Source organism: Hemiscyllium ocellatum, chromosome 35, assembly GCF_020745735.1.
Source record: "Hemiscyllium ocellatum isolate sHemOce1 chromosome 35, sHemOce1.pat.X.cur, whole genome shotgun sequence".
Lineage (NCBI taxonomy): Eukaryota > Metazoa > Chordata > Chondrichthyes > Orectolobiformes > Hemiscylliidae > Hemiscyllium > Hemiscyllium ocellatum.
Window position 1 is genome coordinate 18,659,925 of NC_083435.1, and position 14,722 is coordinate 18,674,646.

At 44.4% G+C, this 14,722-nt stretch overlaps 1 protein-coding gene across 3 annotated transcripts in view; it reads right to left on the reverse strand.

The window, feature by feature from the left end:
• Window positions 1-355: 355 nt before the first annotated feature.
• Window positions 356-14,722, reverse strand: part of LOC132832485 (uncharacterized) — a 37,837-nt gene continuing 23,470 nt past the window's right edge. Inside the window, exons 6-10 of one of the 3 annotated variants that reach the window (XM_060850540.1) lie at window positions 14,068-14,187; window positions 8,568-8,642; window positions 4,493-4,600; window positions 3,304-3,380; window positions 356-2,670 (exon numbers count right to left, since the gene is read on the reverse strand). In XM_060850540.1, the coding sequence (XP_060706523.1) occupies window positions 2,617-2,670; window positions 3,304-3,380; window positions 4,493-4,600; window positions 8,568-8,642; window positions 14,068-14,187 (434 nt within the window). In that variant the 3' untranslated portion in view covers window positions 356-2,616. Of the gene's footprint in view, window positions 2,671-3,303; window positions 3,381-3,696; window positions 3,795-4,492; window positions 4,601-8,567; window positions 8,643-14,067; window positions 14,191-14,722 lie in introns of those variants that run through there. The other 2 variants (XM_060850539.1, XR_009646947.1) reach the window with 2 other exon arrangements.

Genomic DNA, 14,722 nt, shown 5'->3' on the forward strand with positions numbered 1-14,722 from the left:
ACTCACTCTGTACCTGCTACTGCACAAGCCTTCCACCTCGCCCCATGCTGGACCCCTCTCACCATTACACAGAAGATCTTCCCTCACTCACCCCGACCCTGCTACACCACTGACCCTGAATGCGGTCCACCTACCTTTCCCCAACCCGCACCAGCACTGACACCTGTGCCTCCCACATTTACTTAACTTGTTCCCTCCCTTTCTCTCATTCCAAGAGAAAGCAGCCCAGAACAGGTTAGGAAGAGTCAAGACGCATGGTGAGCTGCCTGAACGTCAGGGAAAAATAAATCTTGTGCTGAATCCTTTAAAACAAAGTAGTCAGGAGAGGAGACCTTGAGCTTTTATTCCATAGCCATCTTCATTCAGAACAAAGAACAACGCAATTCCAATGAAATACAGAGTGTTCACAAGTTATATAGTAAAATATAAGCCCACTGCCCATTAATTACGCAACTTTGGGACAGTTATAAGGCTCCCATGTATTGTCCAGACTACATGTCTTAATGTCTTCAAAACTGAACGTTACCTTACACTCCAGGTTTAGCGGGGCTCGAATAACCAATAAGGGACAGAGAGCAACAACACATCATTCTCTAGAGCAGCACTAATGGCACTGAGGAGCCGAGACAGCCTGTAGCTGCAGGGTCAGGCTTATCAAAGCAGAATGCCTCAGCCAGCTCTCAGACAGCACTATGGCTAGAAATCTGACTGCAAAAATCGCTTTGTGACAAAATGGCAGTTTTGTGTCCATGTTAGTCAATTCTTCCACACTGAGATTTGTCTCCTTGGGACTGAAATGGAGAGGATTGTTGCTCTGACCACCAGAACAGGTGGCTGACCATCCCCAATCCTCTGAATTGATATCACAGGCCACCCTTGACTTGCTTGATGTTTTGGGGCCCTCTGACTAAAGGATGTCTCCCTTGACATCACTGAGGGCCACTGCCATCTGACTTTAAGCCCCGGTGAGCATTTGGTGGAATTATGCGTCACGTGTTTGCCACGTGGTGTAAGTGAGAGATTGGTAACATAGTCACTCCTTCTTGACTGGTGACTACCTGACAGGTAGTGACCAACTACCCGGCTTTATGCCTGTTCTCCAACACAAAGCAATGCAGGAATGAAGGGAGCATCCTGGTGAACAAACTGAGCAGGCACCCAAACAAATGTCTGATGTAGTTGAGTCCAGTCCACTTACCTGTCCTGAGCACAGTATCCTTACTGGAGCATTGTAATAATAGGTGCCAGTGAGCCCCAAAGTGCAGCAAGACAGTGCAGAAATGTATTGTCAATGGATTGGTGATGTACCACGTTGATATGGACAGGCAGGCACGGGCCAGATATCAGTAGATGCGGGGCTGCTGCCTGTGGATTGAGGAGACCTTGGTCCTTTGACCAAGATGTATGGACTTTTTGTTCTGCATACCTTTACCATCTCTGTTCCACTCGCTCCTCCTCTCTCCCCTCGCACTTACCTTTAAGTTTCATTCCCCTCGGAATAAAGGATAGCATTCCAACAGCCTGAATAAGAATGCATCTGGACTATTCCTTACAGTGTGGGTCTCCTTATCGAAGGAAGGATATAAAGTCAAAGAGGAACAGGGACACAAACCAATCCCGAGAAAATGGGATTTTCTTTTGAGGCAAGAAATTGGATTTGGTATTCCATCGGGTTTCAGAGAATAAAAGGCAATCTCAATAAAACTTACAGAATTCTCATCGTACTCGACAGATGTTTTCCCTGACTGGTCATCACAACAGCAAAGGAGATCATAACAATGGGATAATCTGTTTGAGACTTAGATGAGGAGAAATCTCTTCATTCATAGGCTGGAGAATCTTTGTAATTGGCTAACCCCTGTGGAAGATTGATCATTGAGCGTGTTCAGGACAGAAGTTGATGAATTTCTGGAGGCTAATAGCATCAAGGATATAAAGATAATGCAGCCAAGTGGCACTGACACAGGTGATCAGTGATGATCTAACTGAGTGGTACAGTGAGGTGGGCACGATGGGCTGAATGGCCTACCCAGTGTTTCTAACCAGAATAACCAATCGTTTATACTTAGCTTCAAACAGGTGAGCAAGGGTGAACGACCTCGCCTTCTTTTTAACTCCTTTAGTCGGCCACAACATAGATTTTAAATCCATTTCAGCACAAACCTATACCAGACTAAAATTAAAACATAATTTACGACATCAAAATAAACGAGCACATTCTAAGCTCCTCCTGAGTGAAAGAATGAAGAATTTTATTACCTATTTGACCCAGAGAAAAAGTCCCAACAGCAAGCACACACACAAGCACAGATATAAAGTATCAAAAAAAGTGTCCAGTATAAAACAAGTTCAAACAAGAATTAGCAATTTAAAATATCCTTAGAGCTCTTGACTTTCGCTGCAGTCCATGCTTATTTTATTGATGACATGATAACACCACATTGCCCAGACTCAGTCACATTTAGGTCAGACCAAGGAAGATACAGATTTCCTTCCTGAAACGAGCCGCAAGCAAATCAATTTCTCAGTGTTTACAGCCCACATTTCAGGTAGTATGTTGATCGCAGCAATGCACCAAGGTTTAAAGTGTTCTTTTGCAGTGATCCCAGATTTAAGTCACTCGTTTGGTGATGGCTGTGCTCCTGGACTTGAGGGTGTTTCCCTCACCTTCTACAGAAAGTCAAAAGTAAATTTATTTAATGCCCATGAACACCTTTTATAAAAAAAATGTAAACATACAAAAAAAAGTATAATCGGTTATTAGTCCAACTTCTTCAAGTGAATTTTGTTTGACTCTTTTTAAAAGCCAAGTTTTTTTTCCCTGGAGATCTCAACCAGATTGATTTATCACGGTTACTTTGTAAGGAGGTGTAATGTTTGTCCTATCTAATATTAAGAAACGTGTTGACTGTGGACCATATTACAATACAGGTGTTTTAATGCAGCATCTCACCTTTCCCTCCACTTGTATCATTTCCGAGAGATCATTTGCTGTAATCGGGAAAGGAGAATTCGCAAGATATTCACACTTTCCTGGCATTCAATGCTTGTATGTAAACTTGTTTATACTTTGCCTCAAGGATTTGATTAATTCCCCTTTTGAACACTTAATGGAGGGGATAGTTTAAGAGGGACAACTCTCGTAATCTGTACATCCCTCGGATCAAATGCCTCTCTTCCCGATGAGCTCAGTAGTAACTCCAGCTTTTCCCACCCGCTGAGCAAATGGCAAAATAAAAAGGGAATCTTCCACTTGCACCACATTTATGAAACTGGTCACTGCTTTTGGAGTTTAATACTTACAGTATATTGATGCTGATCAGAATCTCTGAAACCAGTACTTGCAGGAGTTCCAGTCAGTTGGTTGGCCCTTTCGCTACCTGTTGACGTGAATACACAATAAATTATATTGATGTAAAGATTAACTAAGCAAAGGTTTTAAATCTGAAAGGACTGCAGATACTGGAAATCAGAAACAAAAACAGAAATTGCTGGAAGAAACTCAGCAGGTCAGGCAGCGACTGTGGGGGGATGGAGAAAGAGAGGAGGAGAGTCACCATTTCAGATCCAGTGACCCTTCCTCAGAATTGGTGGTGTCGGTTAGTTCAGTTGGTTAACACCAACAACAGGGGGTCAATTCCTACACTGGCTGAGGTTACCACGAAGGACTCTCCCTCCCAACCGCTCTCCCCTCACCTGAGATGTGGAGACCCTCAGGTTACATCACCACCAGTCATCTCTCTCATGATAGTGCAGCCATATGGTACACAAGGGCTATGGTGACTTCACTCGATCTGTTTAAGGCAGAGTAGACATTACTATTGTGCGGTTAAGGTAAACTCATTGATTAAAGACAAAACTAACAGTACCAATGAGGAGAGGGAACTACAGTTCACAAAATGGCAGTGAACACAAAATGACTGAATAGCCTTGACAAAGATTCTCCAATCTTCCTGACACAAATGAGGCAACTTCAGTAAATGCCACATTCTCAGCTCATATCTGTTTCTAATCAATTAGGTGGATGGTCATGGGCGGCATGGTGGTTAGCACTACTGCCTCACAGCACCAGGGATCTGGGTTTGATTCCAGCCTCGGGCAACTGTCTGTGTGGAGTTTGTACATTCTCCCCGTGTCTGTGCGGGTTTCCTCCGGGTGCTCCGGTTTCCTCACACGGTCCATAGATATGCACGTTAAGTGGATTGGCCGTGTTAAATTGCCTGTCATGTCCACGGATATGCAGGCTAGGTGCATTAGCCATGGGAAATGCAGGGGTACAGGGTGGGAGGGATGCTCTCCAGAAGGTTGGTGTGAGCTCGATGGGCTCAATGGCCTGCTCCCACACTGTAGGGAATCTATGAGGAGTTTGGGATGTTCCAATCTGCACTACATCAGGAGATGGCAAAGAGGGAAACCCAGTCAAGGTTTCTGCACACAACAACTGCATGTTCACAATAATAAATCTGAACCAACTTCAGCTGTCATTACTTACTTTTTGTAAGAGGTAAAAAGGTCACAACAACAACAAGATTAATCAATGTCATCACCACAGTTGGAATTATCGTTGATTGTAGAATGGTTGTTGAACCACAATCGCTATCTGTGAACACAGATCAATTAGAATTCAAGTTCCAATCAGGAAATTAGTTGGGAAGCTGATGGAATCTATTCTGAATAAATACAATAAATTCTTGCAACGCTCAGGTCATTAGAAACGTCAAATACACTGTTCGAGGAAATGTTAGGTGTGACATGAGTTAGCATAAGTCAATCCCACATCAATCTCAAACTAGGATTAGAATAAAGTAATAAGTTTCAGCTATCCTAATGAGCAACAACCACAAGATTCATTTCTTATTTATTTCCATTCAAGGGAAGTAGTTAGGTTAGGAAGAATTTTTTAAAATACACAAACACAAAATGCTACTGGCAAACACAGCCATTGGAGCCTCAGGACTGAGTAGTATAGAGGATAGGGGTATAGATTAAAGCCAGGCCCTTTAAGCACCCCTGCTATTTTTGATATGTGCGAATGTTTCATTATTTGAGTTGAGTAATAGAGATGTACAGCACAGCAACAGACCCCTTAGTCCAACTCATCCATGCCGACCAGATATCCAAACCCAATCTAGTTCCATTTGTGAGTAATGTACTGTTTGCATGACTTACAATATCAAGGGAGAGCATGGAGGTGATTTATTGAGACAGAGAATCAATTATGATTGTGTTCCTGAGCTATAGGGAAAGGTTGAATAGGCTGGGGCTGTTTTCCCTAGAGCGTCGGAGGCTATGGGGTGACCTTATAGAGGTTTAGAAAATCATGAGGGGCATGGATAGGATAAATAGACAAAGCTTTTTCCCCTGGGGTGGGGGAGTCCAGAACTAGAGGGCATAGGTTTACGGTGAGAGGGGAAAGATATAAAAGGGACCTAAGGGGCAACTTTTTCAAGCAGATGGTGGTGCTTGTATGGAATGAGCTGCCAGAGGAAGTGGTGGAGGCTGGTACAATTGTAGCATTTAAAAGGCATCTGGATGGGTATATGAATAGGAAGGGTTTGGAGGGATATGGGCCGGGAGCTGGCAGGTGGGACTAGATTGAGTTGGGATATCTGGTCGAACCAAAGGACCTGTTTCTGTGCTGTACATCTCTATGACTCTGTGACTGGTGGGGCAGGTTTGATGGGCTGAAAGGCCTAATCAAGCTCTTATTTTCTATCCTTTGAAGTTCCCAGAGTTGACACCTAGGGATGCATAAGATGAAAATCGAAGCCAAAACATTCAGCTGACGATCTTTCCCATCATTCGTAATGGGTCACATTCAAATATTAGTGTTTGTTTTCAAATAAAAGCCAAATAAGGAAACAAAGGGATTTGGAATGTGTGAAGTAACTCTCCAAGGAAAGTACCAGAGTGAGAATATCTCCGGAAATCAACCAACATTTTCTTCGTGGAGATGGAAAGCTTCACCTCAGCAGGAGGATCACACGCGCTGTCGTCATTACAAACAAAACTGACACAATGTGGCCAATGAAGCAGGAGGTCTGCTTATGACCAGTCAATCAGTGACTCCTATTGAGTGGGAATGTATAGCCAGTAGTAACAGCCAGGTAGACGTTCAACTTCAGCACTTTCTTTCCAGAGTGTCAGTGAAAACGTGTTCTTACTGGAAGTGTCCATTTTAAATCCAGGTGGGTGCTCCCGCTGTTTCTGTCTGTTGAATGGAATTGGGTTCTGGGTCAGCCCGTAGCTGAACATGCGTTTGGCTGCTTTCGGGAATCAGCCCGACAGTGGACACTGAGGAGGAAAGTGTCTACAACAGCAATCCATTCTCTGCTGTTTGAATGGAGGCGAGGGTCAATTCGTCTAAAGTTTGTTTCATTCTCCCTCAGTTAACTGTCGGAGTGAACAGAATTCATTGCACCTGGCATTCCCTGGAACACTTAGAAAACAGATAAATGAAGGTGCACTGTCTTCCTCAGTAGGGATTTAGAGTTGTATTTAATTGATGAAATTACGCTAATAGAAAGGTCAATAATTAATGTCTTAAAAAATAAACACCATAAATCACCACAGTACAACGATTTGAAATATTAAGCTTATGTTAAATCCGATGAGAGTTTATTGTTTATTCTCTCATGGGGCTGGGTAAGTATTTATCGCCTGTCCCTAGTTGCCCCATGAGAAGGTGGTGGTGAGCTGCCTCCTTGAGCCACTGCAGTCCTTTTGATGTAGGTTGGCACATGTTGCCCTTAGGGAGGTTGTTCCAGGATTTTGATCTATATTGAGTTCCTAGCCTTCAAATACATTGGTGTCCACAAACCCCTAGTGGGTTAAGATGAGTGTTTTCCTTTTTGTTGGCTGAAGGAGAGAGTATTACATTGAAATGTTCACCCTACTCAGGACCTTTCTGACCAGGCACCCAGCCTGGACCCAAGGTGACAACTTAATCTCAGGCATCCCCCTGACTGAACTGGCCAAGAGTACACTGGAGTTAAGAGGCCTTCAATTCTTCGTGTAGAAGGGAACTACTGTCAAACGGTTGCCTCCAGATTGAGTGGCCTTACTGCTCTCTTACCTCATCCAACCTTACATTCAATCTGAGCTTTTTGCTTCTTTGATGACAGAATTGACCATGCCTCCAGGGCAGCACGGTGGCTCAGTGGTTAGTACTGCTGTCTCACAGCACCAGGGACCTAGGTTCGATTCCAGCTTCAGGTGACTGTCTGTATGGATTGGCATGTTCTCTCTGTGTGGGTTTTCTCCGGGCGCTCTGGTTTCCTCTCACAATCTAAAGATGGACAGGTTAGGGTGAATTGGCCATGTTAAATTGCCCGTGAGTCTAGGTGGGTAACTCTTCAGAGGGTCAGTGTGGACCTTTTGGGCCAAAGGGTCTGTTTCCACACTGTAGGGAATTTAATCACCTGCACTCCTCATTCCCTGCACCAACCCCGCCCCCCCCCCCCCACCTATTGCTTGGTGTCGATGATAACGTGACATAGAGCTGTGATTATCGAGAGAGTGGAAAGCCAAGCCTGTCATCCTCTGCTCAGTCCCCAAACCTACACGTTTCAGACATACCTCAACATCAAATGATAACAAATGTCTCACACGTGGTCAGAAATCAGCTGATGTGACATGCATTATGGGAAAGTGATCACAAATTAGAAATGTGACATGCATTATGGGAAAGTGATCACAAATGAAAGGCAGATAATCATAATGTGTTAAAGCCAGCTAGATTCAGTAGTATAAGACTTGGGCTGAATTGAAGGAAAGTAGGTTAGAGTATAAGGTGGGATCCTTCACAAGTATGTAAATAAGCTGATGAAGGGATTAGAAGAAAATCTCTTAAGAAACTAAAGGCCATTAGGATCAAGGGATGGGTCACTGGGAATCACTGCTGAGAAAGATTGTACACATTCTAAGGAGATGACAGAATGAATACAGAAAATGCTTCCTTCGATGAATGCGGTTTTTCAATGTGAAGAAAAGTTATGGATGTAGGTTTGCTCACTGAACTCGAAGGTTCATTTTCAGACATTTCGTCATCGTAATAGGTGACATCTTCAGTGAGCCTCCGAATGATGTACTGGTGGTGTAACCCGCTTTCTATTTATATGTTTGAGTTTCCTAGGGTTGATGATGTAATTTCCTTTGGTGACATCACATCATGTGGTGACATCATTTCCTGTTCTTTTTCTCAGACGGTGGTAAATGGGGTCCAAGTCAAGGTGTTTGTTGACAGAGTTCTGGTTGGAATACCATACTTCTGGGAATTCTCATGCTGTCTCTGTTTGCCTTGTGCTAGGATGGATGTGTTGAAGAAAAGTCACTCAAACATGAAGGGAAAGTTTAGAAGAACTTATAAAGCATGGAAATACCTTGCCATTGCATCTTGATTGGCAACTGTGAAAAATGGCCACATTCAGTAAGGGCAATAGATTTAATTGATTGAGCAATGAGCAGATGACACTATTCAATGGGTTTCAGTGAAAACTTCAATAACTCCTAAAGATACAACTCCTGACGGGATGTTATATTCATTGGTTTTATCAGTCCACACTCACCGACTTGTTTCATGATTTCTCTGATGAGGATACTTGGCCCACACACTGTGCTGACATTCAGAATACCTTGGCACACTGGGAACAGGAGGAAGAGAAGGATCATGGAGACAGAAACATACACACACAGATCCGATCCGTTTACAACTGTGCCCCAGAGTACTACAACTGGTCAAGGAAAGCACAGGGGAGAATTTACTGTTCCCGTCACGGTGATGATTGGATCATTTCAATGTGTGAATTGCATAAAATCCAACAGGAAGGAGCAAGCATATGACAGAGCCCATATGATAAATCAGGGGCCTCCGCCGCCTTGGTGTGTGCTACGCGCCAGCTCTTCTGCGATAGGGAGAGGCTGAATAGGCTGGAGCTGTTTTCCCTGGTGCATCATGGCTGAGGGGTGACCTTATAGAGCTTTAGAAAATTATGAGGGGCATGGATAAGATAAATAGACAAGGTTTTTTCCCTGGGGTGGGGGAGTTCAGAACTAGAGGGCATAGGTTTAGGGTGAGAGGGGAAGGATACAAAGGAGACCTAAGGGGCAACTTTTTCATGCAGATGGTATGGAGTGAGCTGCCAGAGGAAGTGGTGGAGGCTGGTACAATTAAAACACTTAAAAGGCATCTGGATGGGTAAATGAAGAGGAAGGGTTTAGAGGGATATAGGCCAAGTGCTGGCAAATGGGACGAGAGTAGGTTAGGATATCCGGTCGGCATGGATGAGTTGGACCGAAGGGTCTGTTTCCGTGTTGTACATCTCTATGACTCTATTTATGCGTCATGAGGATCAAACAATTGCAACAAGAGGAACATTAAACCCCAAAATACATGTTCAAGCCCAGCTCCAGAGATGGAGCATGTCATCGAGGCAAGCATTTCAGTGCAGTACTGCAGGAACACTATCCTGTCAGAGATGCTGTCTTTGGGATGAGATGATCGTCTGAAGTCCCTTGCTTCTACTCATTTGAATAAAGTTAAAAATCACACACCAGTTATAGTCCACCAGGTTTATTTGGAAGCACTAGCTTTCGGAGCGCTGCTGCTTCTTCAGGTGGTTGTGTGGTAGCAAATAAACCTGTTGGACTATAACCTGATGTTGTGTGATTTTAAACTTTGTCCATCCTCGCCCAACACCGGTACCTCTACATCAGGACTCATTTGAACGTAATACGTGGTATTTCTACAAGAAGAGCAGGTGAACTTGCTGCTGTCCCGGCAATGATTGTCTCTCAAATATCACCACAATCATTTATTTGGAGTCATACAGCATGCAAACAGACCCTTCAGTCTGACTCTTCCATACCCACCAGGTTTCTCAGATTAATTAGTCCCTTTGCCTACCTGTGGCCCATATCCCTCTCAGCCCTTCCTATTCAGGTACCCATCCAGATGCCTTTTAAATGCTGTAATTGTACCAGCCTCCACCACTTCCTCTGGCAGCTCATTCCACATGGGCACCACTCTCTGCGTGGAAAGGTTGCCCCTCAGGTCCCTTTTTTAATCTTTTCCCTCTCACTTTAAACATACATCCTCTTGGTTTGAATCTTCCCACCCTGGGGAAAAGACCTTTGCTAATCACCTGACTTATGGACCCCACAATGTTGTAATCCTTCATAAGGACATCCCTCAACCTCCTATGCTCCAGGGAAACAAATCCCGGCCTATCCAGCCTCTCCTTATAACTAAAACCTTCCAGTCCCAGTGACGTCCTTGTAAATTGGTTGTACACCCTTTCCAATTTAACTATACCCTTCCTACAGCGACCAGAACTGGATGCAGTACTGCAAAAGTGGCCTCCCTAATGTTCTGTCCAATCCCAACTCCTATACTCAATGCTCTCACCAATGAAAGCAAGCAAGCCCAACGTCTTCTTCACCACCCTGTCTACCTGTGATGCCACTTTCAAGAAACTATGTATAATGCTTGTCGGGCCAGTTGTATATAATTTGACCACTGTTTTCAAAGGGTTCACAATTGGCTACGTACTGCCTGAAGTTGTGAAGAAATGTGAGTTTAAATCAGCCAGTTGGCAGTGCACAGCGCTGTTCAGTCTAATTCACCAGAAGACAATCACTGAACCACCTCATCCCACCATCCACAAACCAAGCTCTGGAACATTATTTAAAACAGTTGGAAAACCAGAGCTGAGCTTTAAAAACCTACTATTTCCACCTGATTCCAATTTGTCACCAGTCTCTCAGATTGTGATTTAACGGTAATAATATTACTCTTTCGGGTTCTTCCTCTCTCAAGAATTCATTATTTAATTATGAAGAGGATCGAGGGTTATGGAGATGAGGCAGGAAAGTGGAGTTGAGGATCAGCCACGATCTCACTGAATGACAGAACAGATTCGACGCACGGGGACAGAGTTCAAGCTGAGAGGATAGCGACATGAGGGGTAAATATTTTACACAGAGGGTGGTTCGTGTGTGAAATCAACTTCCTCAGGAAGTGGTGGGCATAGGCACAGTTACATTTAAAATGTATTTGGATAAGTACATGAATCGGAGAAAGTGAAGACTGCTTATGCTGGAGAATCCGAGTCGGAAAATGGTGGCGCTGGAAAAGCCACAGCAGGTCAGGCAGCAATCGAGAAGCAGGAGAGGCCACGTTTTCAGCATAATCCCTTCATTGGGAATGTGATTCCTGATGAAGAGCTGATCCCCAAAACTTCGATGCTCCTGCTCGTTGGATGCTTCCTAACCTGCTGAACTTTTCCAGCACCACCCTTTTCCACAAAGTACGAGCAGGAAAAGTTGGGAGGGATTTGGGCCAGGAGCAGGCAGCTGGAATTAGTCTAGTTTGGGATTATAGGCAGAAATGGGTACTGCAGATGCTGGAGATTCGAGTCAAGATTTGAGTGGTGCTGGAAAAGCACAGCAGGTCAGGCAGCATCCGAGGAGCAGGAAAATCAACGTTTCGGGCAAAAAGTCCTTCATCAGGACTGAGGCTGGATTTGTTTGGGTTACTCAATAGTTTGGGATTACGTTTGCCATGGACAAACTGGACTGAATGGGCAGTTTCTGTGCTGTACGCCTCTATGACTGAAATGGCTTACAATTGCTACTACATCGTATGAGCTTATTATAGCAATAATCAATTGCAATGGTATGTAAGGATAGGGGGAAAAGGCAGGAAGTTAGCACTGGATAGTACAGCCAGGCTGGATAACACAGCTGGTGTAGGCATGACGGGCTGAATAGCTTCCTCTGCACTGTAATAATTCAATAATTCTGTGATGATGAACCACACCTTAACTCTAGATTTCCACTCCGATCTTACTTCACTTCTGGGGCAGTACAGTGGCTCAGTGGTTAGCACTGCTGCCTTACAGCGCCAGGGACCTGGGTTTGATTCCAGCCTTGGGCAACTTTCTATGTGGAGTTTGCACATTCTCCCTATGGGTTTTCTCCAGGCGCTCCGGTTTCCTGGCACAGTCCAAAGACATGTAGCTTTGGTGGATTGGCCATGCTAAATTGTCCCATGGTGTGTGGGATTGTGCAGGCTAGGTGGCCATCCCATGGGAAATGTGAGGTTACAGGGATAGGGTGGGTCTGCCTGGATGACCTTTGGAGATTCAGTCTGGACACGATGGGCTGAATGGCCCCCTTCCAGTCTGGACAGATTCTGCTTGTGTATTTACCTCAAACATCATTTATTTCACACAGATGAAGACCTTTTCCAGTGACAGGTTATCTCAGGGGCTGTTGATATATCAACTCCACCCATCACTTTGGACTCTTTGTGATGAATCTCCCAACCCTGGGAATATCTGCATGTTGGAAACAGGCGTTTTATCCGACAGCAAGATTTCACCCATTCAATGAGCGGGTTTAGCAGCCTGTCTCATCAGAGGCAGGCCAGCAACATGCTGACCTGACTAATGAGAGAAAGGGCTTCCCAAACATCTCAGAGAGACTCTAGTCGGTTTACATCCCCAGCTTGCTGCACCTGCACATTGCCTGGCCCCAGATAGGATAGTGAAGAAGGCGTTTGGTATGCTTTCCCTTTTTGGTCAGAGTATTGAGGAATTGGGAGGTCATGTTGCGGCTGTACAGGGCATTGGTTAGGTCACTGTTGAAATATTGCCTGCAATCCTGGTCTCCTTCCTCTCGGAAAGATGTTGTGAAACCTCAAAGAGTTCAGAAAAGATTTACAAGGATCCTCAGTTCTTCGTTCTATTTTAGTGGGTCAGGATGTACATTTAAAGCAAAAGACATGAGTCACCAGTGAATAACCAGCTATTAACCCAACACTTCCTGGAAAGGCAAGTGCGAGCATGTAAAGCTGTTCGACAATGGACCAAATATACTTGGGATAACATTAATAGAAGTGCAGAACAAAATAGCAAGAGAATGGAGGCCCTGGTGAGTAGAAACAATAACAAGGCTGTCGAGTTATCTGTGTAGCTTTAGACAGCGAATCACAGTTAGGATGTGAAAATCAGCGTGGGCAGTTGGAAAACATAAAGGATAACACCAGTCCCACCAAGACATACATTGACTAATGTTCTTTGGACAGTTACCCTGTTTATTGTGTAACCCATCCATTCCCTTGAATCTCCTCCACCATTCAACAGGCCATGTTGTGGCTGTAAGGACATTGGTTAGACCATTGTTGGAATATTACACGCAATTCTGGTCTCCCTCCTGTAGGAAAGATGTTGTGAAACTTGAAAGGATTTACAAGGATATTGCCAGGGTTGGAGGATTTGAGCTACAGGGAGAGGCTGAACAGGCTGGGGCTGTTTTCCCTGGAGCGTCAGAGGCTGATGGGTGACCTTGTAGAGGGTTATAAAAGCATGCGGGGCATGGGTAGGGTAAATAGACAAAGTCTCTTCCTCTAGTCCAGAACTAGAGGGCATAGATTTTGGGTGGGAGGGGCAAGATTTAAAAGGGACCTAAGGGGCAACTTTTTCACGCAGAGGATAGTACATGTATGGAATGAGCTGCCAGAGGAAGTGGTGGAGGCTGGTACAATTGCAACATTTAAGAGGCATCTGGATGGGTATATGAATAGGAAGGGTTTGGAGGGATATGGGCCGGGTGCTGGCAGGTTGGACTAGATTGGGTTGGGATATCTGGTCAGCATGGACAGGTTGGATCGAAGGGTCTGTTTCCATGCTGTACATCCCTATGACTCTATGTTAGAGTAACATGAGTGACAGCCGCATAAACTGTGGCTGTCCTGCCACATCTCACTCCCAAACAAAACGACTGCATCTTGAAAACAGAGAGGGAATAAAACTGAAGTTTATGAAAGCTCACTGCCTCAGTCATGGGTTGATTAAAGTTATCTGTGGGGTGACACGGCCATAGAGATCTCACCAACACGCCAACTGCAATAGGCTGATAGGGCTCAAAGGAAAAGTCTTCAAATCATAGGGCATTAGGTGCGGTGTACTGGGATAAAATTAATGGGACTTTGCCGATGAAAATTTCATTCAGTTGAAGGAAAGATGTTGTTAAGACTGAGATTAATAACGACAATTATTAACTTACCTTTGTTCGCGATGATCTTACTCAATATGCGTTTGTCACTGATGAAATGACAATTTGAAAGTATCACTGCGAGATGGAGAATCAAAAACGCAAACAGAATTCCAGTGATTCCCAAGTGCCCTGCTGAAAGAACAAAAGACGCACAAAATTACAAAGGTCAACAAAGGGATAACTGTGAAAATTAGACTTAACTTCAGGCAATTATGAAATTACAGACTGATGGATTCTTACAAAAAAAGAATACAGTCAGCAATAAGTACACTGGTTGCTAGGCCACGTGTAGTATTTGTGGCCTGGGGTGGGGGGAAAAGGTCATTCACATTTATGTTGAACGTTGCAATTGCAACCCCCTCCTTAATTTTTGGAAAGGGGCTGCTCCCGAGTTTCTGGATGAATTTCAGCCCCACGCTCCTGATCTACAGGCACCCTGTATCGGGAGGTTGTGGGAAACCGGGAGGCCAAAGATCAGAGTGTAAATATATAACTAGTCCAGGCAGTAGCCCCTGGAAAAGGTCACCATGCTGGACTGACTGCCCCTCTTTTACTGTTAATGTCCACGGTCAGGAGTCCATGAAGACAGAGTACGAGGAGTGTTTTTGAGACTAGTGGGCACTGAGCGGGACTGGAGCCCATCACCCATCGCGGTCAACATTTT